The sequence below is a fragment of the Callorhinchus milii genome, unplaced genomic scaffold (assembly GCF_018977255.1).
Source record: "Callorhinchus milii isolate IMCB2004 unplaced genomic scaffold, IMCB_Cmil_1.0 Scaffold23, whole genome shotgun sequence".
Taxonomy (NCBI): domain Eukaryota; kingdom Metazoa; phylum Chordata; class Chondrichthyes; order Chimaeriformes; family Callorhinchidae; genus Callorhinchus; species Callorhinchus milii.
Genome location: NW_024704764.1, coordinates 3,558,094 through 3,585,046, shown reverse-complemented (window position 1 = coordinate 3,585,046; position 26,953 = coordinate 3,558,094). Strand labels below are relative to the sequence as shown.

General features: G+C 47.8%; 1 protein-coding gene across 3 annotated transcripts in view; it reads right to left on the bottom strand.

Moving 5' to 3' along the window:
- Positions 1 to 350: 350 nt before the first annotated feature.
- Positions 351 to 26,953, bottom strand: part of LOC103189459 (SH3 and cysteine-rich domain-containing protein 2) — a 42,703-nt gene continuing 16,100 nt past the window's right edge. Inside the window, exons 2-11 of one of the 3 annotated variants that reach the window (XM_007909868.2) lie at positions 20,065 to 20,368; positions 15,855 to 15,952; positions 12,863 to 12,944; positions 11,173 to 11,285; positions 10,580 to 10,655; positions 10,329 to 10,390; positions 9,632 to 9,729; positions 9,114 to 9,165; positions 6,505 to 6,642; positions 351 to 1,904 (exon numbers count right to left, since the gene is read on the bottom strand). In XM_007909868.2, coding sequence (XP_007908059.2) covers positions 1,806 to 1,904; positions 6,505 to 6,642; positions 9,114 to 9,165; positions 9,632 to 9,729; positions 10,329 to 10,390; positions 10,580 to 10,655; positions 11,173 to 11,285; positions 12,863 to 12,944; positions 15,855 to 15,952; positions 20,065 to 20,368 — 1,122 coding nt within the window. In that variant the 3' untranslated portion in view covers positions 351 to 1,805. The remainder of the gene's footprint in view (positions 1,905 to 6,504; positions 6,643 to 9,113; positions 9,166 to 9,631; positions 9,730 to 10,328; positions 10,391 to 10,579; positions 10,656 to 11,172; positions 11,286 to 12,862; positions 12,945 to 15,854; positions 15,953 to 20,064; positions 20,369 to 26,953) is intronic. The other 2 variants (XM_007909869.2, XM_042343430.1) reach the window with 2 other exon arrangements.

Genomic DNA, 26,953 nt, shown 5'->3' with positions numbered 1-26,953 from the left:
GCAGAAGATTGTGGGTTCAGGTTGCACATCGGCGGCTTTGAGCTCAGTGTCTGGACTGACACTCTGTGGCAACCCTGCACTGTCAGAAACGCCATCCCTTGGATGAGATATTAAACCGAGCTCCTGTCTATGCCCTGTTCAGGGGGACATTAAAGATCTTGTGGCACTACTTAAAAAGAGAAGGGAGTTTCTCTCTCCCAATCTCCTGGCTGACAATCCCCCAGATAAAAAATTGGTGATTCACTTTGTGGCTGTTTGTGGGAAGTTGATAAGCGCAAATTGGTGTTCACCTACAAAGTACACAGTCACTAGACTTTAGAGTAAAACCCTGTTAAGCACTTTGAGACGTTTCAACAACATGATAAGCCGCTGTATCAATTGCAAAGATTATTATTGTATTCTAGTCTAATTTCATCCCCAGTGTTGAGTTTGTGCGGAAAAACGCATGGGACCGTTTCCTTTAACACTAGCCGGGCAGGGGGCGGTGCAATGTACAAAAATACACATATAAATATTTTAACCTTTATTAAACAGGCTGAAATCTTTAATAATCCTCCCCCCCCACTAATTAACTAACTAACAAACAGTGTCTAATTTCTGAATGGATTTCTTAATAAGAAGAGCCATTTGATTTCCCTTGATCTGGTAGAAGATTATGAAAAGTAACTTTTTTCCTCAAGGTTTTGCAGAGTGGTGACATCCTGCTCTGTGTGATGGGAACAGGACATAAAAGGAATACAAAAATAGCAGTCTGGAAAACCAAATTTATCCTTATCCTCATTCCCTCGGGTTTGACAATTTCCATTCCATTAATGACACTGTGATAACAGCAGCAATGATAATCCTTGCATTTGATATCCCTGCCCCCACCCGATGAGATACAGACTCGATTCCCAGAACACAACACAGACACGAAGAGCCCAGCGGTCTCCTTCCGCGCTGACGTCTCAGTTTTCAAAACTCATTTCATTTTCCCAACCCTTAGTCCTTCCTCCCAACAGTCTGGGCTGAACCTGACCCAGGCCTTTAATATCCTACCCCACCAGGCCCCAAATGCCACCCAGTCTTGGCCTGCAAGTCTGTTTTGCCTTTAAATGGAAGAATCGGTCTGAAATTGGAAGCCAGTTCCTGTTTAAGGACTTTGGAAAAACAGTCCCCAAAGTCAGGCTGGGTTTAAGAATCTTACACCATTTTGCACCATTCTCTAACCCCCAAAGGATAAGAGTGAGTGGCATTTCTTGGGGATAAAATTGTCCCCACAATCCCCCCAATCTTCTCCCCAACCAAAAAAAAATAATACAGGAATAAAATCTCGCAGTGTTAAATGTTGATGTTGTCAATGGGGAATGGCTCCAACTTCTGATGATCTCCGAAGTGTGAGATCTATTAAAGTCCAAACAGTGGTGGTTCAGTGAGAAAGACAATTGTCATTGTGAATATTTGTTGCTTTTTAAACATACACATTTTTGTTCTGGCGAAGAGTAAAGGGTGGATATTGTGGTGATGGGTGGAATAGAACTTCTGGCCGCAATGAGTGGTGAAGGGCAGATCTGTAGTCCTGAACGGAGTCACTTGGGCAAGTGTAAGTGTGTGTGTGTGTGTGTGTGTGTGGAGAAGTGGGGAACGAGACACTAATGCACATCAACATCTCAGGTGCCATTTCCCCAGCGACTCTGAACAGTGAGAGGCCGACAGAGGTGAAGAGTGGGTTAGACGTGGATGCGAAGAAACCCCAAAGCTGAAATGCTGGGCGAATCACAGGCGGTGTGAAAGCCATCAGCTTGTGCTGAGGTTAGAAACCAAAGTCAGATTTCATCCAGAATATCTATGGGCACAAGCCCTTTCTTCTTCCCACTGCAAACCCTGATAAAGTGGGTCGTCTCGTCCCCTCGGCCAACACACACCTGCAAACAACAAAGCACGTGATCAGCTGGCTTGAAGGTCTACCTTGAGCAAGAATAATAATAATAATTCAAGCAATTTATCCCGTTTTCGAGACGTCTTAAAGCACTTTACAGAATATACTGTAAAGTGGATTGACTATATTGTGTGGACGAAACGCGGCAGCCAATCGCGCACGGCAGTGTCCCACAAACAGACTTGGACTGAGTGACAAATTATTATTATTATTTTTTTTGGAGATTATTACCCCCACAAAAATAATACCCCAACTGACCAACAACCAGGTTTCTACTTACTGCAAGTTAAACAGAGGCGTGTGGAATAAGAAAACTTGCCTAAGATTTTGCTCTGCTCGGGAATCGAGCCCAGATCCTCTCGCTTGCAAGGTGAGTGTTCTAATCATGATGCTACGGGACCCCACGATGGTCCATTCACAGAGCCCCTGCCTTTGTGTTAAACTTTTAGTGAAAAAATTCTTCCATCCCATCTCTGTTTCGAAGCTGGTTCTTTTTCTAAGCCTTCGTGTTCGTCCACAAAATACAGTCAATCCATTTTACAATATATTCTGTGAAGCGCTCACTCAAAATCCTCCTCCTCTACCGGCCCCCTAAAACCTCTCCCACCTTCATCTCCGATATTTCTACCCTACTAACATCTCTCTTCCTCTGCTCTGATCGCCTCATCATCCTGAACAACTTCAACCTGCACTTCACCCCCTCCTGCTCCATCTCCTCGAACATCTCCTCCCTGCTCTCCTCGCTCAACCTCTCCCTCCACATCAACTCTGCCACTCACAGTCACGGCCACCCACTCGATTTGGTGATCACCCGGGGCCTCAGTGTCTCGGATGTCACCATAACCGACAAGGCTGTCTCCGATCACCACTTCATCTCCTTCACCATCTCCACCCACCTCCTCCACTAGACCCACCACCATCTTCTACCGCCCCTGGAAGAAGTTACCCCCACAATACCTAACCGCTGCCTTGGGAGTCCTCTGAACTCCTCTCCCTCTGGCCTTCAATCCTCACTGACTCCTCTTCTGCTCTCACCCTCCTCCACAACACCCTCTCCTCCACTCGACATTCTTGCCCCCTACTCTCGCTCCTCCCCCTGGTTCACCACCCACCTCCACTCACTGAAAAGCCAGGTGCGGGCCATTGAATGCACCTGCCTCAAATCTGGTCTAACGGTCCACTGACAAATCTGGCTGGACCTCCTCAAAATCTACCGCTCCACTCTAGCCTTGGCCAACTCGTCCTTCTACTCCAGGATAATCCTGGAGGCGAAAAACAACCCCAGGCTTCTGTTCTCTACCACATCCCGACTCCTCCGTCCCCCCCGCCACCCCGCAGAGGTCATCTCCTCCAACCTTCACTGCGAGGAGATGCTGAATTTCCTTGAATCCAAAATCAAGGGAATCCGCTCCGCGGTCACTCCCCCTCCAACTTCCACCCACCCCCACCCCTTCCTCCCACACTCCGACTCCTACCCATCCTCCCCTACACACCTTCGAACCAACTTCCCCACCCTCTGTCACCAAACTCATCCTGTCCCTGAAACCCACCACCTGCTCCCTTGACCCCATCCCCACTCTACTCCTTATATCTCAGCTCCACCTCTTTGCCCCACTTATCACAGACATCATCAACCTGTCCCTCTCCTCTGGCTCTGTTCCCATTTCCCTAAAAACTGCCACCATCACTCCCACTTTGAAAAAACCCTCCCTTGATGCGTCGCAGCTATCAAGCTACCGGCCCATCTCCAACCTCCCCTTCCTGTCCAAGGTCCTTGAAAGAATTGTCGCCTCCCAGCTGCGCTCTTTCCTCTCCACCCATTCATTATTCGAACCCCTTCAGTCGGGTTTCCGTGCTGTCCATAGCACAGAAACCGCCCTGGTCAAGGTCACCAATGACATCCTGACCATCTGTGACCAGGGCTCCATCTGCCTCCTTGTCCTCCTCGACCTATCGGCAGCATTCGATATGGTCGACCACGCTATCCTCCTTCATCGCTTGTCCTCCCACTTCATCCTTCAAGGCCCTGTCCTTGAGTGGTTTAGGTCGTACCTCTCCCACCGTCTTCATTTTGTTTCCACAAACGGCTTTTCCTCCAGCCCCCGCACTGTCTCGTGTGGTGTCCCTTAGGGCTCTGTCCTCGGTCCCCTCCTCGTCACCCTCTATATGCTCCCCCTTGGTGACATCATCCGCTGACATGGGGTTAACTTCCACATGTATGCGGATGACACCCAACTCTACCTTTCCTCCTCTACCCTCAACTCCACGACAACCGATGTCCTGACAGCTGCCTGTCTGACATCGAGTCCTGGACGAGAGACAACTTTCTTCAGCTCAATGTGCGCAAAACTGAGGCCCTCCTGATTGGCTCACGTCAGTGCCTCCGCACCTCAGGCGCTGACAGCATCAGCATCCAAGGCTGCACTCTCCACCTCTCAAAGCCATCAGGAACCTCGGCGTTCTCTTCGACCCTGAGCTGTCCTTTCTTCCTCTTATCCGCGCCACAACTGGCACCGCCTTCCATTTCCTCCGAAACATTGCCAGACTATAGCACTACCTCACCCCTCACGCGGCTGAAACTCTGGTCCACGCCTTTATCACCTCAAGGCTGGACTATGGGATCTCTCTCCTCGCCGGCCTTCCCGGCACCTCCCTCCACACTGCAGGTCATTCAGACCTCTGCAGCTCATGTACTGTCCCGCACCAGACACCGCAACCACATCACTCCCACCCTCACTCGCCTCCACTGGCTCCCCATCCCCCAGAGGATCAAATTCAAAATCCTCATCCTCACCTACAAGGCCATTCACGGCCTCGCTCCCTCCTACCTCTCCGACCTACTATCCCCCTACTTACCTGCCCGTACCCTCCGTTCCTCTGGCTCCGGTCTGCTCCACATCCCCTGCCCCAACTGCCCTACCATCGGTGGCCGGGCCTTCAGCCTCTCAGCCCCTAGGCTCTGGAACTCCATCCCCCAGTGCCTTTTCCGCTTCCTCCCTTTCCTCCTTCAAGGCCGGTCTCAAGACTTTTCTGTTTGACTGTGCCTTCAGCTCCCCTCTCGACTCTCTACCCCCTCCTCGCTCCTTCCCTCCCCCTGACCATTTCCCCCCTGCTCGGGTCCTGACCCAACTGTCCAGTGCCTTGGAACGTCTTTCCGACTTGAAAGGCACTCTATAAATGAAATCTTGTTGTTGTTGCTGTTACGTCGCAATGATGTGATAAGGCGCTATATCAAATGCAACGCCTATTATTATTACTATTTGTTGAAACCCAGCTTCAAATTAAGGCAGAAGGGAGTGTCTCTTTCCCGGTGTCCTGGCCGACAATCTATCCATATCAGATTGGTCATTCACTTCATGACCATGTATTTTGTAGATGAACACTGCAGCCATTTTGTGCATAGCAATGTCCAGCAAACAGCAACCATTTTTTAAAAAGGGGGTGACTTGTTGGCCACACACTGGAAGAAACTCCCTTCACTTTTCCCCAATAGCCGTGGGATCCTTATCACCCGCCTGAACAGGTGCTGACGGGAGCTCTGTACAACATCTCAACTGAAGGATGACCCCTCTGACAATGCAGCGCTCCCCCAACACTGCGCTGGAGTGTCAGCCTGGATTGTGAGCTCAAAGTCCCCGATGAGGGAGCTTGAATCCACAATCCCAATTCAGGAGGCGAGAGCACAAGTGACTGAGCCAGGCTGACACCCTTAGGTGGTAAGGACCAGGATTAACGTCAATACACCGCAGAACCAGACTATGGAGGGATAGAGTGAACACGAGAGATCGTGGGAGTGGGGGGGGGTGGGCAGCTTGAGTATTCAGAGTGGAGCATCTCTGTGTAACACAGGTTGGCTGAATTCCAGCAACATTTACACAAGCAGCAAGCGAGCATCTGCTTCAACTGTTGGCAAGCCCAGAATTGGGACCAAAGTGAGCCGTAAAACAGAGATTGCAGTGCAACTTATGTGGAGCAGCAATAACCTAACAATATCCTAATCCTTGACTGTTCAGCACCTTGGGACATCCTCCTGACGTGAAAGGCGCTTTACAAATGTAATTTTATATTGTATTTTGCAATATGGTTCAGTCCCTCTCCCTTCAGTCACAGTTTACCATCTAACAATGCCTTACACCTCTCCACCCACAGCTCATTATTGACAACTTTAAGGCTGTAATCAATCTTCACAGAGGCTTAAACAGATTATCCTCTACCCTAATTTGCAAGCTTTTTTGGGGGCGATGAAGGAAGGAGGTAAGATGAAGATTAATTTAAGGAGCATTCTCTTCGCTTATCTTCTCAGCTCCCCCATCCCAGTTTATAAACTCTGGATGATCCAAAACTCTGCACACCGATCACTCCTCAGTCCTCGCTAGGCTCCATTGGCTCCCAAGGGAAATTGATTTCAGTCTCATCGCCCTGACCTATGAATCCATCCACTCGCTGGCACCACTTTATCTCTTCAATCTTCTACCCCCATTCATCCTCTCTCCCACTCCCACCCTCAGCAAGACGATTCGAGCTGTCATGGGGGGAGGGGGGGGGGGGGGGAGACACACCATGGTCGTGCTGTCCTCATTGCTCACCTGGAACTCTTTCAGCATCAGCTGTCCCTGCTCTTTGCTCCCCTGAAACGCCCTGTTGCACTGCCAGACTCTCTCCCCGGGTCTGACCCGCTGCACAAAGTTAGCGGGAAAAAATCCGATCCGGTCTCTGATTTTGCCCTGGAACAAAAAAAACACCTTTGTGTTCTTTGTGAAATGAATGCTTATCCTCTCATTACCAGTCTTCAGATTGCACCTGAAGACTTACCCCTTTCTACCCTGCTCAGTTACTAACTATGTCATTGCTCAGCCCTCCGAGACGCTTCCCCATGTGAAGAGTGCTGTGTAAATGCAAGTTGTTGTTGATGCACATTCACCTGGAAATTCCACACGGTCCGAGCCTGAAGATCCCACTTTAACTTAAGATATACTTTGGGCTCAATATTTGTGGAAAATTCCAGTTTCCGTTTGGAAGACGATCTCTTGAAATTTAGAACCATGTTAGGTAACAACAACTTGCATTTATAGGGCGCCCTGCACACATGGTAGTGTCCGAGAGGCAGAGAAGGTTTATATTGATTCTATTTATCTGGTATTAGGGATGTCCAGAATTTGGCAAATTGTCGAATTCAGCCTTAAAGCTGCCATTACGAACTTGTCAAATTGTAGACTCACTAAAATGTTATATAAATGGAGTAAATCTAGACCAAGGTGGAATTTGTGCATCAGCCTTGCTCAGTCGGGTGTGGGTTCAAACCCCACATGAGCTCATAGTTTGGGCTGACACTCCAAAGCAGTGCTGAGGGGAGCACTGCATTGTTGGAGGTGACGTTCTTCGGATGAAATAGTAAACTGAGGCCATGTCTGCCCCCCGTTCAGATGGATGTTAAAAATCCTTTGGCGCTCCTTAAAAAGAGATTCAAAACTGCTGTTTATGAAATGTTGATGTGTGCAAATTGGCTGCCTATAAAATAAACTCATTACTCTTTACAACAAATTAAGACTGAGTTGCTGTATCAAATGCAAGAACTGTTATTTATTTCTTCCCTGAAGACTTACAGACGATGGGTCATTCCACTTGGCGACAAGTGTACCTTCTGCCAATCGGACTTCCCATGGACAGAGGTGGAGGGAGAGGGGTGGGTGGAGGGTGGGATATGGGGAAGAGGAAGCCATCCCTTCAGATTGGACTCCAGTCGTCTCTGGTGAACCAGGGTCTGACACCACAATGTCCACTTGGATGATTCAACCAAGGAGTCCTGTAACGTCGTGATTAGAGTGCTCGCCTCGCAAGCAAGAGGACCCTGGTTCAATTCCGTGGTGGTGTGAAACCTTGGGCAAGTTTCCTTACTCCATACGCCTCTGTTTATCTAACAGTAAGTAGGAACCCAGTTGTCGGTCAATTGCCGGATTGCTTTCCAGGGGTAATAATCCCTCCACACAAAAAAATTATAATTTGGTCACTCAATCCATGACTGCATTTGGGACACTGCTGTGTGCAATCGGCTGCCACATTTCGCCACCAAAATACAATCGATTTACTTTACTATATACCCTGTGAAGAGCTTTGAAAAGTCTCGATGATGTGATAAGGCACCATACCAAATGCAAGAATTATTATCATTATTATTTCTAGTCATCTTAACCCATCAATACAGACCTCTTCAAAAGTAATTGTGCAAAATTTCCCCCCGCCCCTCAACACAGTGTTTCACATTCATCCCATGTAGATCAAAAAGTAAGAGAGGAAAGGTTCCTGTCTTTGCATTGTCACAGAACCTGAATTAATAAGCTCTGTGTAAACATTATTCCGTATTATTCATGCTGGGGACGTATCTCTGACCTGTCTGCACATATCCTGCAGTGAATAATAAGAAATAAATGTCAGGTCATCTCCAAGACTATGCGTCACAACCCCCCAGAAGACTAATTAGGTGTCAGGCTCCACTGAGGCATGGGCCAATTGCTAAGATCCTCACTGCAACCGAGCAGAGATTGTAAACCATGTGCGCTGAGAAATGAATACCACCAGAAAGTGCCTGGATTTGAAATGAATCCCTCCTTTTAAAAAAACGTCAAATTATCTCTTCTCCTTTTCTCGCCCTTTCTCTCGGGCTCTTGACTCTAAGTTAGATGGTTGTGGGTTCAAGCTCCCACGTCGGGACTTGGAATCACATAGTCTAAGCTAATGCTCCAATGCAGCCCTGGGGTGTGTTGTATTGTCCAAGGTTCCGCCCTTTGGATGAGACATTAAACCAAGATTCCATCTGCCTTTTCAGGTGGACATTAAAGATCCCATGGTAATATTTGAAAAGAGAAGGGAGTTTCTCTCTCATGGTGTGCTGGTCGATAATTCCCCCAAATAAAATTGGTTATTCACTTCACGGCTATTTGTGGGATGTTGCTGTGCACAAATTGGCTGCTGCGTTTGCCTACAAAATACACAGTCATACACTTCCCATTAAAATCCTGTGAAGTGCTTCGAGAGATGTGATAAGGCACGATCTCAAAAAAAATCAAGGATTATTATCATGATTTAGGTAATATTTCAGAAAGTCCAATGTTTGGCAATTTGTTTACAAGCTCAGTGAGAGTATGGGATTGATCGTGGCCACAGCTCCTGCCATCCCGACTGGCATGAGGAATCTTACCTTCCACCAATCTTCATTGGCATCGTCTGTGACTACGATCCTGTCTCCCGGCCTAGGAAACAGTGCAGAACAAGGTCAGTAAGGCGTGACAGAACCAGTGATATCTTGGAGTCGAGTCCCGTAACATAATGATTAGCGCACTCGCCTCGCAAGCGAGAGGATCCGGGTTCGATATCCAGGCAGGGTGAAACATTAGACAAGTTTCCTTACTCTACACGCTTCTGTTTACCTAGAAGTAAATAGGAACCCGGTTGATAGTCAATTGGTGGATCGCTTTCTGGTGGTAATAATACCCCCACCCCCTCAAAAAAATTGGTCACTCAATTCATGACAACTTGTGGGACACTGCTGTGTGCAATTGGCTGCCGAGTTTCACTCACAAAATATACAGTCACTAGACTTTACAGTATATTCTGTGAAGCGCTTTGAGACATCTGAACAACATAAGGCATTATATGAAATGCAAGCATTATTATTGTTATTATTACCATGCTCAGAGCGACAAGGCATTTACTCACTGCAGCTCCAGGTCATTGTGCTCCTGTGGTACGAACTTGTAGAGCGCCACGTATGTGTGCATCTGAAGCATGTCCTTCCGTACGGAGAGCTTCCTGACCTACAAAAGGGAAACAGCAGCATTAGTCGGAGGAGGAAAGGCTCTCACAGGCTTTCCGTGTAATGGCTCATTCGTTAGCGATCTCAGCTCTGGGTCAGAAGGCCGTGGGTGTTCAAGCCCCACATTGAGAACTTTGAGACTCACAGTCTAGGCTGGGGGAGGGGAGGGGGAAAGAGTTCTGCATTTTCAGATACACCATCCTTTGAATTAAGCCAAGCTCCCTGTCTGTGCCTGTTCAGGTGGCCATTAAAGCTCCTGTTGGAAAAGGCACTATTGGATAAGAGGAGTTTCTCTCCCAGTGTCTGGGCCAGCAATCCCACAGATACAATTGATAACTTGCTTCAAAGCTGTTTTGCGGGACATTGCTATGTCCAAATTGGCTGCCACATTGATCTACAAATATATAATCATTATGATTGACAGCGATTCCCTGACGTGATGGACATATTGAACAAGGATTGTTATTATGTGAAAGACATATACCAGCCTCAGTACCATGAGAGTTCTGTATTATAAGAGATACCTCCCTCGCTCCTTCATTCCCTCAATCACAGTCACTCATCACAACTCCATCCAATCCAATCATCTAATGCAGGTACCTGAATGGGCAGAGGGCTTTTCTCCTCTGTCGGGACATTTCCATTCTCTGTGGGTTTTGGCACTTCAGCAAAGAAACAGAGTCAGTGTAAGAGTTCAGTGAGTCATACAGAAATGGCTGACATTTGGCCCATTATTTTATGTCGGTGTTTGTTCCTCCAGGAAGCCACCTCTACCATTTCCTTGCTCTCTGTGTTCCCCCAATAACCCCCTTCCCCCCACCGCATCCCCCACCCCCAACACACTCACTCACCACTCTCCTCCTCCCCAACCTCTTCCAAACATGTAGTGGTGAGATCCGGCTCTTCTTCAATGTCTCCATTCTCACCCTGTGTCGAACGAGAGAAAATAAGAGTCACTGAGGCAGTGCATCATTGCCCAATGGCTTGCTAGCTCGCTCGCTCACTTACTCGCTCGCTCACTTACTCATTCTCTCACTCACTCACTAAAGTCCACTTTACTGCTGGTCACTCTCTCTCAATCACTCAGTCACTCTCTGTGATACTCTCTCAGTCACTCTCGCTCTCAGTTACTCAGTCACTCTCTCAATCACTCAGTCACTCACTAAGTCCACTTTACTGCTGGTCACTCTCTCTCAATCACTCAGTCACTCTCTGTGATACTCTCTCAGTCACTCTCGCTCTCAGTTACTCAGTCACTCTCTCAATCACTCAGTCACTCACTAAGTCCACTTTACTGCTGGTCACTCTCTCACTCAGTCACTCTCTTAGTCAGTCACTCAGTCCTGCAGTTAGAAGCTTGTTCTTCCCAGCTCAGTGTCAAACCACACCACTGCTCAGGGGATCAAGGGCACTGTAGAAATGCACGTAGTTGTTGTTACTTTACCAGGTGTTTTGTCGGAGATTCAGACAGACTCCCAAAGCTTGACCTACTCATCTGGGCAAGAGATGTGCCAAACCGCAGGGCTTCGTACACTGGGTCCACTTTACTGCTGGTCGCTTGGATAGAAAGGGAGAAAGTCACTGATGAGAAGGTCCAGACACGGGGCATTTACATGTGTAGGTGGCATCCAAATGTGGAACTTTCGGTCTGGTTTGGAGACTCTTAAGCACGGTGATGGGTTTCCGCTTGTGTCAGATACCTGGCTGATCAAACAATGATGGGTTTTGCGTGTGTCAGACGCCCAGTTGATTAGATTGACGGGTTTTCACGTGTGTCATACACCTGAATGATCACGATGATGGATTTCCGTGTGTGTCAGATACCTGGCTGATCACAGTGATGGGTTTCCGCGCGTGTCAGATATCTGGCTGATCATGGTGATGGGTTTCCGCATGTGTCAGACACAAGTCAGGGTCTGATTATGGGCATAACTGGTCAAAGTGTCCAAACTTGACAAAGAGGAGATAACAAGAGAGAATGGTCCAACTTTTCCAGAAGGACGTGGGACAAGCTGTGAAGAGGTTAATCACTGTTCAGCAAGACACGGACAGATAGTGTCACTGTCTTCTAAATGACACTGATATTCCCAATCACCGTGACCCAGTGTCACAGGGATGGCTATAGACAAGCTCGGGGCTCTTCAGCCTTGAGAAGAGACATTTCAGATAAGGTGCTCTATCAAATGTAAGGATTATTATTATTATCTCAGAAGGGACATTACGGAGGGGTGTAAGATTCTCTTTCATAGAATCCTAGAAATTTACAGCACAGAAGGCTCTCAGAGTGAGCTGCACTTTCAATCTCAAATGGTTTGGAAAAAGTAACAATAATTCTTGCATTTGATATAGGGCCTTATTACGTCTTTGTCTCACAGAATATATTGTAAAGTGAATTGACTGTACATTTTGCGGGTGAAACGCGACAGCCAATTGCGCACAGCAGTATCCCACAAACAGTCATGGATTGAGTGACCAAATTCTTATTTTTTTTAAGTAAACACAGAATGACAGCCCTGGAAGGTGATGTGAGGATGTATCATTTTCTGCCGGCCAGAGTGTTTGGAGAATTGGCCGTTTTTTTTTGGTCAGCCATGTGCCTGACCCATGCGGAAACCGTGCTTAAGAGTATCCAAACCAAACTAAGAATTCCAACTTCCATGTATTCGAATGGAATACGCTGGAGAGATGTATCTTGACTCTATTAGACGCAGATTGGCAAGAGCCAAGGTTTGGATACCCCAGAGTGTGCGTTGAGGTAACTGCTGGAGTCTAACCAGATAAACCCACATAGCTTGCCATTGAAAGAACTGTCTGGGAAGCTTGCCTAATGGTTGTCCAGCTAGGACCACCCTAACCATTAGGGCTTTGATTTGCTGGATTAGTGGGAGATGAGTGGGAAGAGTCCCTGCTGCCAGTGACTGGTCTGCCCTTCCAGGTCCCGTCGATGAGCCAGGCTGGGCTGTGCTGTCATCAGCGGTGCTCTGGAATACTGCAGACCCACTTGGCTCAAGAACCGGACTAGAGATCACAGACCCATAGAGGGTAGACGCGATTCTGATATTCCATTACCAAACATGTCACTTTGGAGGACTGGAGATGAGATGTTTTGTGGGGGCGGAACTCTGCTTACTCACCTATCGGCATGGCCTCCTTAACAAATCTGTATGGTTCGTGGATGAGAAGCGGGGAGCTGAAATTCCGCCGAAATCCCATGGGCTTCGCCATCAGGATGTGAAACAGAGGAGAGCAGTTGTTAAGACAAAGCGCATTTCACTTACATTGATTTCTCAGGATCTTGATCTTAACCTGCAATAAATACGACAACACCACCCAAGACACACACGAACCTCCAGCTAAAGCCACCGAGCACATTGTTACTACACTGTTACTATACTCCCAAATCTCACAGTGACCCAGCGTTACACAGTTGAGGAATAGCGAGACAAGTCTAGGGGAAAGCCTGAGAAGAAACATTTCAGAGGGGATTTTATAGAGGAGTGTAAACCTAAATTGTGTAGGGAAAGTAAATCCACAACAATAGCCTCAGAGGGTGATGTGAATATGCCATTTTCTGCTGGATTGAGAAGCAGAATGCGTCAAAACTTGTAAAAAAGCACCAACAATTATTAATAACCCTTGCATTTGATACAGCTCCTTTATCATGTCGTCAGGATGTCTCAAAGGATTTTATTGTGAAGTGCAGTGACTTTAGGCAAATGCAATGGCCAATCTGTATATGGCAGTGTCCCGCAAACAGCCATGAAGTGAATGACTGATTTTATCTGGTGAATTTTTGGTCAGGACGCTGGGAGAGAGAAATGGCCTTCACTTTTCTAATAATGCCGCTGGATCTTTAACATCCATCTGAACAGGCAGTCAGAGACCTCAGTTTCACGTCTCATCTGAAAGCGTCTCCAACAATGTGCCGCTCTCTCCACCCAGAACTGTGTCAGCCCAGACCGGGAGCTCAGAATCCCGATGTGGGGCTTGAACCCACAATCTTCCGACTTAGAGGCGAGAGCACTACCGACTGAGCTAAGGTGAATCTACACTTACACAGTTTTCCCGTATACAGAACATCTCAAAGCTGAGCCAAATGGCCCGTCTCTGGGCTGCATTGTTCAGCGCTTGTACAAGGCAAGAAGTCAAGGGTGCGAAAGGCAATTTTAGGACAAACATTTTGTTACACAACAGTTTTACTGGGATGCTTGGAACCATGAGATGGGAGAAGGATGGGGTGCGATCTCTGGAAGGATGAGATCAAATGCGATGAAAGTCCTCACCCCGAACCTCTCATATGACTGAGGGAGCTCAATGTCACGCTGGCTACCTATTATCTGTTCAGTACACAATCAAGTGTGATACAGGGTTCTTTGATCAGAGGCCATTATCAGAATTGTTGGACACCAGTAAATCTGTGAATATCTCACTGGATTGATGCCCAGATTCCCACTATTGCTGGGAAAATCATGCCAAAAACACTTTTAGTTAAAGTAGTTTTTTTCAAAAAAAATCTGATTTATTGCTGGATTCCTCCCCAGTGATGTGGAGGCTTCTGTACTCCCTCCCATGCAGGAGAAATTAATAATAATCCTTGTATTTGATATAGCTCCTTATCACGTCATTAAGACGTCTCAAAGCGTTTCACAGGCTATACTATGAATTGACTGTATATATTGTGGGCAAAACATGGCAGACAATTACTGGCCTACTTCACGTCCCCCGCCCTGCCTGCTCCCGCATCGGTGGCAGGCCTTCAGCCTTTTTGCCCCCACCCTCTGGAACTCCATCTCGGAGCCCCACCGCCTCGACTCCTCCCTCCCTTACCTCCTTCGAGGCCAGTCTCAAGACCTTCCTTTTCAACCATGTCTTCGGTCATCTTCACTTCTCCTACACCCTTCCCTTCCACTCTGATCCCAACCCGCAGCTTGGGTTCAAACCTCTCACTGTCAAGCGCCTTGGGACATCCTCCCAACTGAAAGGTGCTATGTACATGCAATTATTTGTTGTCGTTGTCCCAGTGTCCTGACCAACAATCCCCCAAATAAAATTTTGGGCAGTTGCTGTGTGCACGTGAATTGGCTGCAGTGTTTTGAGTTGCAGTTATCTAATGCATGGATTATTGCATTATGATTAGTATATTTCTGGCTCAGCTCTTGATGGGAGGCTTGTGGCAAAGGTTTCAATCTGATGTGATTTACAGCCTTCACAGGGCACATATACGACGGAGGACTGTGTTCCTCACATATTAACATTAGCCACAGCTCTGTGACTGCCACAGATCAAAAACAATTACCTTGAATTGGATAAAAGGGTTCCTTCCCCCATCTCATCCTGCAGTTGTTTAAACTCGGGATCCCATTGACTTTGCCGGGTGTTTTGAACATGTGGAGTGGACTTCTGTTAACCCCTCTTTAAAAATTTTCATATTCTTCACATTTGCACAAGCGTGAAGGTTCCAGGGACGATCTGGATCCGGTTATTTCAGGTCAGATTTTCTCCTCCACCTCTTTGCTCTCCTGAAGTTGTTTAAATCATTCCCCCCCCAAATCCAGGCGACTGATGTCTCCCCCAGATACGTGTGAAACTGTGTGTGTGTAAATGTGTGCATGTTGGGGAGGAATCCACATGTGATCTTCTGCCTACACCCCCATGCCTCTGCCTCCTCCATCACTCAGCTAACACAGGCCTGGTGTGAGTTCCCTGAACCCTGTGCACCACCATTGGTGGCTGTGCCTTCAGCCACTGTCCTCCTAACCTCTGCACTTGCCTGCCTCAGTACATCCTCCCCCTTCTTTATCTGTCTTTAAATCCCACTTAAAGACCTACCTCTTCAACCATCCTAATGGTCATCTCCCCCTCCCCCTCGCTATGTGTCCGCCCATGTGCAGTGCGTCAAGATGCTATCCTGCGTGATGCGCTGTGTAATAATAATAATCCTTGCATTTGATATAGCACTTTATCACGTCTTTGAGGCAACTCAAAGCCCCTCACAGAATATACTGTAAATTGATGTATATTTTGTGGACGAAACACAGCAGCCAATTGTGCACAGCAGTGTCCCACAAACAGTCGCGGATTGAGTGACCAAAATAAGATCTTGTTGTTGTTGCTGTTGTTACTCACCATCTTTCCGGTGCACTGTTGCTGTGCAGCGTCCTCTCCACACTGCGGGTGTGCATTCAATTTGCAAATCTTGCATCTGAATCCTCTCTTGGAGTAACCTGCAAGGAAGGTTTTTATTAAACATAAATAGTAATCTTTGCATTTCATACAGCTCCTCATCACATCGCTGAGACGTTGCAAAGCGCTTCACAGAATATACTGTGAAATGTAGTGACTGTGTATTTTGTGGGCGAAACGTGCCAGCCAGTTACACAAACAGTTGTGGATTAAGTGACCATACACACATATATATATATATATAGAAATGTGTGTAAAAAAATGAAATGCTGGCGATGTGTCCACTTCCTGATCCCATTTGTCAGTGGCAACCATCAAATCAAACAGCTGGGGAGGGGGGTGGTAGGAGGGAAGTCAGCTGGATGCCAGACACATGCACAGGGAAACATACCCATCACCCAAGAGTCTCCAAATCGACCTACAAGCTCCATCCCGGAACCAATCCGTCCCGCCCACTGCCTTGCCTCCTTCAAGGTTCCCATCCCAAGACCCTCCTCTTCATCCATGCCTTTGATCATCATCCCATACCCTCCACCCCTCTCAACTCCAACCCCCAGTTCAGACTAAACCCTTCATTGTCCAGCACCTCAGGATGTCCTGCCGCCATGAAAGACGCTATATTAATGTAATTTATTGTTGTAGTTACAAAGAGTTCCACCCATGTCTGCTTTCCATTTGTCTGGAATGGCCTCTGCAGTCTCTCTCTCCCTGGAGGAACACACCCAGTGCTCATTGAATCCCTGTATGGGGGGGGTGTGTGGTTAAGATCAGATTGGCCAGAGCCAAGGCTTGCGGTGGGGGAAGACTGTTGGAGTTAATCAGCTGATACTTGCTGTTTTTGTTGCTGTTGGGAACACAGGTAAGCTTCCCAGCACTTGTCCAGGGAGAACCTCCTACCAGGTAGCTCTGGTGTGCAGGGTCAGGGAGCCTGAACAACTCTCAGTGGAGTATGGCTCAAGGCACAACTTGATTCAGAACCTCTTAAACGTGGTATTGATAATAACGTGCTCTGATTCGCTATCCTACAGGAAAGGCACTATATAATAATAATCCTTGCATTTGATATAGCGCTTTTCACATCTTCTAGCTGTCTCAAAGTGCTTCACAGAATATACTGTAAACTGAATTAACCGTATATTTGTGGGTGAAATGAGGAAACCAATTGGGCACAGTAGTGTCCCACAAACAGTCGTGGATTGAATGACAAAATTAGTATTATTATTTTTTCAGGGATTATTATCCCTGGAAAAGCGATCCACCAATTGACTAACAACCGAATTCCTACTTACTGCTAGGTAAACAAAGACGTGGAAACTTGCCCAGTATTTCGCCCTGCCGGGAATAGAACCCAGCTTGTACCAGTGGTTGCCACTGAGCTACAGGACTCAACAATGCAAGTTGTTATTGATGATGGGTTTCTTTGTGTTAGATACTCTCTCCAATGAGAGAGCACAGACACCATGGCAGACAAATAGAAACCAGACACCTGGGGATGTCACAGGAGTTGGGTTTGGAAATTTTTGGATGATGGATCTCCAAAACACACTGCAGGAGGCACTTCAATAAGGACTCCTAGGCTCTCACAGACTCTTACTCTCTCTCACATAAATTTACATAGATTGTATGCACAGAAACAGGTTATTCATCCCAACCAGTCTGTGCCAGTGCTTATACTCCACACGAGCCGTCACCCACTCCTTAATCCCTCCCACAACCTTCTATTCCCGTCTCCCTCATGTAAAGGTTTAGCCCACTCTTTTAATACATATATCTGAATCAATCACCGCTACAGGCAGCGAGTTCCACAATCTCACCACCCTCTGCGTGAAGTGGTTCCTCCTAAATTCTCTTTTAGATTCCCTAGTCACTCCCCTAGTGGAGGCCTGTAGCTCAGTGGTTAGAACACTCGCCTTGCAAGCGAGAGATCTGGGTTCAATTCCCAGCAGGGCAAAATATTGGGCAAGTTTCCTTACTCCAGAGGCCTCTGTTTACCTAGCAGTAAGTAATAATAATATAATAATAATAATCCTTGCATTTGATATAGCGCTTTTCACGTCGGGAGGACGTCCCAAAGTGCTTCACAGAACACACTGTAAAGTGAATCGACTGCATATTTGTGGGCGAACGCGGCAGCCAATTGCGCACAGCAGTGTCCCATAAACAGTCGTAGATTGAAAAATGACCAATTTAATTATTGTTTTTGGTTTTTGGAGGGATTATTATTAGGCGTGTGGAGTAAGGAAACTTGCCCAAGGTTTCGCCCTGCCTAGAAATGGTTGTTAATAATAATAATAATAACCTGATTGTTAGATGATTAGTGGATCTGCTTTTCCAGGTGTAATAATTCCTTGCAAAAACTAATAATAAGAAATTGGTCGCTCAATCCATGACTGTTTGTGGGACACTGCTGTGCAGGCTGCCATGTCTCGCCCATAAAATATACAGTCAATTCACTTTAGTAGATTCTGTGAAGCACTTTGAGACGTCTCAAAGACATGATAAGGCACTATATCAAATGCAAGGATTATTATTATCATTATTATTACTTGTGTCCCCTGGTTACAGACTCACCAAACAGTGGGAACAACCTATTTATTGCTAACCTTAGCAAACTCTTTTATAATTTGGAAATCTCTAATCGGTCCCCTCTTCTCTGCGACAGAGTCAACCAGTCGCTCAAATGACCAGGGCTCCCTCTGCCCACTCAGCCTCCTAAACCTCTCCGCTGCGTTCAACAGTCGACCACGCCATCCTCATCCACCACCTCTCCTCCCTCATCCGCCGCCTCTCCTCCCTCATCCGCCGCCTCTCCTCCCTCATTCGCCGCCTCTCCTCCCTCATCCGCCTCAGTGGGACCGGACTAGCCTGGTTTGAGTCCTACCTGACAAAGTGCCTTCAAATATTTCTTCAAATGGTTTCTCCTCCCGCCCTGCCCGGTAACCTGTGGTGTACCCCAGAGCTCCATCCATGGCACCCTCCTCTTCTTCATCTATATGCTCCCTGTTGGCGATGTCATCCGCAGACAGGGGAAACTTCCACATGTATGCAGATGACACAAATCTACTTCACCTCCTCCAGCTGCAACTACAGGTCCGCCAATGTTCTATCAGCTTGTCTGACGGACATCAGGGCCTGGATGAGCACAAACTTCTTGCAATTAAATGTCGACAAGCCATAATCCTTGGCTCCCGTCCATGTCTTCTGTCCTGCGGCTCTGACTTCCTCAAACTCCCAGGCCTATCCTTCAGGCTTACTGAACCAGTGAGTAACCTCGGCATAAGGTTCTTGCTTTCCACATCCGGTCCCTTCCCAGGACCTCCTTCCTCCACCTCCACCGCATTGCCCACCTCTGACTGTACCTTATTCCAGAAGCAGTCAAAACACTTGTCCAGGTGTTCTTCACCTCCTGCCTCGACTATTTAAATGTTCTCTTTGCCAGTCTCCCCAGCTCCACCATGCGCAGAATCCAGCTGATTCAAAACTCGTTGCCCGTATACTCACCCGTACTAAACTCTGTACCCCAATCATACCAATTCTAGCCAGGGTCCACTAGCTCCCGATCATTGAAAAAATCGATTTCAAGATCCTCAGATGTGTTTTCAAATCCTTTCATACCCTGGCTACCTACCTCTCCCACCCCAAAACTCTGGAACACTCTTCCTCCATCCCTCCACCTTGCCCCCTACTCTCCATCTTCAGATTGCGCCTGAAGACCTTCCTCTTCGACCGTACCTACGGAGCCCTCCCCCATGTTCGGCGTTGTGTTCCACCACTGTCAAGTGCTCTGGGACACTACCCTGCCTGAGGAGCATTATATAAATGCAAGTTATTGTTGAAAAATGCCAGGGCTCCCTCTGTCCATCAAGCCAGTTTGTCACAATAGCAGTCACCTGCCAGCCTCTAACTTGTGAACAGCCCTATTTTCCACAGGCTGAAATGTAAAAAATAGAGGTAAGGGTGGGCGGGAAATTAAGGGGAATCTGGAACGCAATGTCCTGTAAGGACTGGTGATTGCTAATTTCTGCTGGGAATGGGCTGTGTGTCACGGGGGAAGCCAGCTGCAACACATAACCATTTAACCTCATGCAATCTCAACAGCTCAACTGCCTGGAGAAATATCCCCCCCACCCCACCCACCTTCAGCAAGACATACCTACGATCATGTGATGGCAGATGTTGCAAAACGTGGGCTTTTTGAAGACATGTTCTTGAAAATTGTGCATCCTCATGGGCTTGGAGGGCATGGAGGGCTTCTGGGAGACCTGTGTGGGGGGTTGCTGCTGGTTGGGGCAGCTCTCGGACGGGTTGGGGGAGGGTGGAGGTGGGGTGGGAGGACTGTTTGGTGGTGGCAGCAACTCGGGAAATTTCACCTCGCTGTTCGAACGCTGGAAGAAGTTCTCAACACTCTTGCTCCTCAGGATTGTCTTGAAGGACAGCGATCTCTTCAGCCTCTGAAGCTACAAAAAGAGAAGAGAGAAAAAAAACAGAAGCCAAGTTTTACTGAGAGTTTAAGGGAGAAAAAGAGTCACTTCAGTGGCGATGACTTGAGTAACTTAGTGGCAGGTGTTTTGAGGGCATTGTAATCCTTGTAATAATTATTAGTCAATTGGCAAATCGCTGGGGGTAATAATCTCACTAAAAAAAATTGAATCCACAAGTGGTTGTGGGACAATGCTGCGTGCAATTGGTTGCCATGTTTCGCCCCCAAAATACACAGTCACTATACTTTACAGTATATCTTGTGAAACGCATCAAGACATCTCAACGATGTGAAAAGGCGTTATATCAAATTCAAGGATTATTATATATTATATAGTTTGAGATGGTTAGTAACAAGATAATAATAATCCTTGTATTTGATATAGCGTTTGATATCACATCATTGAGACATCCCAATGAGCTTTACAGAATATATTGTAAAGTGGATTGATTGTGTATTTTGTGGGTAAAACAGAGTAAGCACACAAATGGGAAGGTTTTCACATAGAGTAGTTAGGATATCGAAGACCCTGCTGGGAGCAGTGGTTGAAACAGAATTGATATTTGCTTTCAAAGGGGAATTAGAGAAATATCTCAAAAGGAGTAACCTACAGGGGTATGGAGGAAAAGGTCAGGTAAATGGGACTGAAAGGATTGCTCTTAAAAACAGACACGATTGGATAAATCACCTTCTATACATTCTAGGGTTCTATCGCTTCTAACCTCAAAGACTGACAAGATTGGTTTGGATGATGAGCCCTTCAGCTCATTCAATCTCAACCCTCCAGAACCCACCCTACTGTTCCTCCTTAAATGAATCAAGCTGTTTTTTTAAATGAGTCCCAGTTTCCTGGCCTCAACCACCCTTCCTGGCTACTTGTTACAGTTGTTGATTATCCTCTGGGCAAAAATAAACTTCCAGGTGTCTGTCCTAAAATTACCCTTTACAACTCTAAACCTGTGTCTTCTTGTTCTACTGTCTTGAAACATCCTAAAGTATTGATGTGGCTTTACTTTCTCAATTCCATTCACCTCTATAAGGTCCTCTCTGAGCATCTTCTCTCAGGACTGAAGAGCCTGAGCTTGTGTGATCACTACTCACAGCTCATTCCTCTAACACTGGGATCAGCCTCATTGCTCTCCTCTGCACTTGTCTCTGGGGAGCCCCTGATGTCATGGACCAGAGCTGAATTTAAGGTGCTGCCTGAGTACATTGTCTCAGGATCTAAACTAGTTTCAACTGATTTAGTAATCCAGCCCAGCATCCTGTTTCCTTGTTTATTGCTGCCTCACACTGTTTTGACATAGTGAGCAACAAGTCAACTAACACCCCTCGATCTCTTTCATCTTACCCCTTGGTAAGCTGTATCCCATTCAGGGAGTATTTGTGCTTGCTATTTTTGGATTCAGTATGTAGTACCTTAAATTTATTGATATTAAACTTCATTTGCCAGTTGTCAGCCCATGTGCACACCCTATTAAGCTTTCTTTGTAGGACCTTTGCTACCTCCTCTGATTCCAGTTCCCCCCAACTTGGTGTCATCTGGAAATGTAGCTATCTTACACTGGGTCTATGAATCCAGGTCATTAATATATAAGGAGGGTCCCAGTACATTACAGACCCTGAGGGTACAGACATCTTGGAGGCTAAACACAACCCTAAAATCCTTTTTTCCACCACTCACTCCCTCCTCCGTGCCCCCCCTCAGGCCTCCTCAATCTTCATATCAAATGCCAAGTGCGAGAAGGTCATGGACTTCTTTTCATCTAAAATTCACAACATCCACCAGGCAGCATCATCCACCTGCCTCTTGTCATCCACCACCACGCCCTCTCTGTCCCCCTCACCCTCCCCATCATCGTTTCCTACCACCACCCCCATCCTACATTCCTTCCTCCCCATCTCTCCCTCCTCCCTCTCACCCACCATCACCTCCATGAAACCCACCCCCTGTTGCCTCAACCCCCTCCCCACTAACTTGCTGGTCACCCAGCTCCCCCTCCTCTGCCCACTACAGGCTGACTTCATCAACCAATCAACTTCGCGCACACCTCTACTCCCACTCCCTCTTTCCGCCCACAGTACAGAGACTGCGCTTGTGAAAGTCACAAACGACATCCTCTCTATCTGTGACCAGGGTTTCCTCTGCCTCCTTGTCCTCCTGGACTTCTCTGCCACATTCGACCCAGTCGATCACGCCATCCTCCTCCACTGCCTCCATCGTCCACCTCAGTGGGACTGCACCCGCCTGATTCAAGTCCTACCTCACAAACTGCCAGCAGTACATCTGCACAAACGGCTTCTCCTCCCGCTCTCACCCGGTTAGCTGCAGGGTACCCCAAGGATCCATCCTTGGCCCCCTCCTCTTTCTGATCTACATGCTCCTTCTTGGGGATGTCATCCGCAGACATGGGGTACATTTTCACATGTATGCTGATGACACCCAACTCTATTTTTCCACCTCCCTTTGCGACCCCATTCCCCTGATGTTCTGTCAGCCTGCCTGTCAGACCTCAGGGGCTGGATGAGCGCAGATTTCCTTCAGCTAAATGTTGACAAGACGGAAGCCATACTCTTTGGCTCTCATCAACGTCTAAAATCTCACAGTTCTCACCTCCTCCATCTACCCAACCTCCCACTAAAACTCTCCAAACCCGTATGCAACCTTGGTGTCAGGTTCAACCCACAATTATCCTTCCTCCCCCACATCCAGTCCCTCACCAGCACCGCCTTCTTCCACCTCCGACGCATCACCCATCTCCTCCAATACCTCACTTCAAAAGCGCTTGAAACTCTGGTCCATGTCTTTGTCACCTCTCGGCTGGACCATTCAAATGCCCTCCTCGCCAGCCTCCCCTCTACGACCATCCATAAAATCCAGATTATTCAAAACTCTGCCGCCCGCATTCTCACCTGCACCAAACTCCACTCCCCGATTACCCCAGTCCTTGCCAGACTGCACTGGCTGTCTGTCCCAGAGAGGATCGATTTCAAGATCCTCACCCTTGTCTTCAAATTCCTCCACTCCTCTGCACCCCCAACCTCTCTGACCTCCTCTCTCTTCAAAACAGTGCCTGTTGCCTTCGTTCCTCTGGGTCTGGCCTCCTCCTTGACCCCCGAGTCTTTCGCTCCACCCTCGGCAGCCATGCCTTCAGCCACTGTGCCCCAAGGCTCTGGAACTCCCTTCCTCACTCCCTTCGCCTCGCCCCTTCTCTTCCTATTTTCAGGTCTCTGCTGAAGACCTTTCTTTTCGACCGCGCCTTTGGTCACCTTCCTCCCCCTGGCTCGGCCCCGGGATCCCATTTGATAACTCTGCCTAATAAAGACCCTCAAATTCTGAATCTACGCATATCTTGCCCTTGTTATCCAATTACCACAGTTTGTAGAGGAGTCTTTCATGAGGTACTTTGTCAAACACCTTTTGGAAATCAAGATAAACATCATATGGCTTCCCACACTCAATCTGGACTATCACCTCCTCAAAAAGTCTAAGATTGGTCAGACAAAACCAACCCTTTCTGAACCCGTGTTGGCTGTCAATTATTAGATTACTCTTATACAGGTGATCTTCCACTTCCCCACCCCACAACTCCCCCAATGATTGAATCCATCATGTTTCCTATTATTGAAGTCAGGCTTCCAGTGGATTGGGAGATGGAGAAGCCAGTTGAGTAGCCTGTCTGAATCCCTTCCCACTCTTGCAGCTCCCTGTCTCACCCGTCTTCTCCCCCCTACCCCCGCCCTACTTTCCCCTTCCTCGGAGTCAGACCCCATCACTTTGAGATGCTATCCTACGTGACAGCTGCTGTGCAAATGCATGTTGTTGCTGACATATAGAAAGTGTGATAAACATCGTAGTTTGCAGTGTAGTTTGAGGGACGGTTCAGCCTCTCATTTTCGAGCTGGGTTAGCGCTGGGTATATTTGCGGCTAAATAAATAAAATAGTCAATGTTTCAGGGGTAAACATGGAGAAGGGCGGGGAGGGGTTAAGTAAGCCTCAGCCCACACAGGGACCAATCAGTGTGTTCACAAGGTCAATTTTTAGCAAAGTGTGAGTTAATTAGCACTGTATGTACTCATTAGCACATATATGGCAGTGTTAACTGATGCAAATCAACAGTTTTTGCTCTTCACCAATGGAAATGTTCTCCCCCATCACCTCCATGTTTGAGAGAATAATTTCTGGTATAATTTCTATAATTTCTAACCCAATGGGTTTTGCAGGCCTTATCAAGCTACCGGCCCATCTCCAACCTCCCCTTCCTATCCAAGGTCCTGGAACGAGTTGTGGCCTCCCAGCTGCGCTCTTTCCTCTCCAACCATTCACTATTCGAACTCCTTCAATCGGGTTTCCGTGCTGCCCATAGCACAGAAACTGCCCTGGTCAAGGTCACCAATGACATCCTGACCATCTGTGACCAGGGCTCCCTCTGCCTCCTCGTCCTCCTCGACCTATCGGCAGCATTCGATACGGTCGACCACGCTATCCTCCTCCACCGCTTGTCCTCCCACCTAAACCTTCAAGGCCCTGTCCTTGAGTGGTTTAGGTCGTACCTCTCCCACCGTCTTCACTTTGTCTCCACAAACGGCTTTTTCTCCGGCCCCCGCACTGTCTCATGCGGTGACCCTCAAGGCTCTGTCCTCGGTCCCCTCCTCTTCACCCTCTATATGCTCCCCCTTGGTGACATCATCCGCAGACATGGAGTTAACTTCCACATGTATGCGGATGACACCCAACTCTACCTTTCCTCCTCTACCCTCAACTCCAAGACCACCGATGTCCTCACAGCTGTCTGTCCGACATCGAGTCCTGGACGAGAGATAACTTTCTTCAGCTCAACGTGCGCAAAACTGAGGCCCTCCTGATTGGCTCACATCAGCGCCTCCGCACCTCTGGCGCTGACAGCATCAGCATCCAAGGCTGCACTCTCCACCTCTCAAAGCCAGTCAGGAACCTCGGGGTTCTGTTCGACCCTGAGCTGTCCTTTCTCCCTCACATCCGCACCACAACTGGCACCGCCTTCCATCACCTCCGGAATGTCGCCAGACTACGGCACTACCTCACCCCTCACGCGGCTGAAACTCTGGTCCACGCCTTTGTCACCTCAAGGCTGGACTATGGGAACTCTCTCCTCGCCGGCCTTCCCGGCCCTCCCTCCACACTGCAGGTCATTCAGAACTCTGCAGCTCGTGTACTGTCCCGCACCAGACACCGCGACCACATCACTCCCACCCTCACCCTCACCCTCACCCTCACTCCCACCCTCGCTCGCCTCCACTGGCTCCCCATCCCCCAGAGGATCGAATTCAAGATCCTCACCCTCACCTACAAGGCCATTCACGGCCTTGCTCCCTCCTACCTCTCCGACCTACTATCCCCCTACCTACCCGCCCGTACCCTCCGTTCCTCTGGCTCCGGTCTGCTCCACATCCACTGCCCCAACCGCCCTACCATCGGTGGCCGGGCTTCAGCCTCTCATCCCCGAGGCTCTGGAACTCTATCCCCCAGTGCCTTCGCCGCTTCCTCCCTTTCCTCCTTCAAGGCCGGTCTCAAGACCTTTCTCTTTGACCGTGCCTTCAGCTCCCCTCTCGACTCTCTACCCCCTCCTCGCTCCCTCCCTTCCCTCCCCTCACCCTGACCATTTCCCCCCAATGCTCGGGTCCTGTCCCAACTGTACAGCGCCTTGGGACGTCCTCCCGACGTGAAAGGCGCTAAATAAATGGAATCTTGTTGTTGTTGTTGTTGTAACAGCTAGCGAGTGTGTGCAATGCACTGAATGTTATAGCGGAGTCACTTTGTTTCAGTCTGTAGTGCTGCGGCTAAATGAAGCATACTGCCACGAAAATATTTTTGAGCTTGCTGACAATTACGAGAACGACAGGGGGAAACAGTGCAAGGCCGTGGTGTTTGACTTGCTTTTGCGAGTTTAAATCAGGCAGGCGATCAATCAGACAAGTGTTTTGCTCGGGTCTGAACTCATTACTTTCTGAGAGTTTATGTTGGGAACCGTGAGCTCCATTTAACACTGGCACCCGGGCCCTCGTCAAGCTAACTGGTGCTGAGATAGAGTCCAACCCATTGCCTGTGTAACAGATGCTCACACAGGGCTCTGTCCAGATAGACTCAAACATGCAAAGATTCATTAATTTGATTTGTGATTCACTGTGTGTGCGGGGAGGGGGGAGAGAAATCCAAGCTAGCTCTAGATTTAGACAGATATATGAGAAAGAGAGGCTTTGAAGGAGTATGGGGACAGCGCAGGGCACTAAACATTCACCAGCAATAAATAATATATCTTTATAATTGACACAATAACAACAACAAGATTAATTTGTATAGCGATTCACGTTCAAAACACTTCACAGAATACACTATAAAGTGTAGTGATTGGGTGCTTTTTTAAGGCATGAAATGAGTGAGTGACTTTATTTGGGGGATAGTCAGCCTGGACACCAAGAGACTCCCACCATCCTCCCAGCTGATGTTATTTCAGCTCAATATGTCGAACGGCACAGGTGGATCAGAACAAAGGTCTTTATGTCCACACTGACTCGGACACA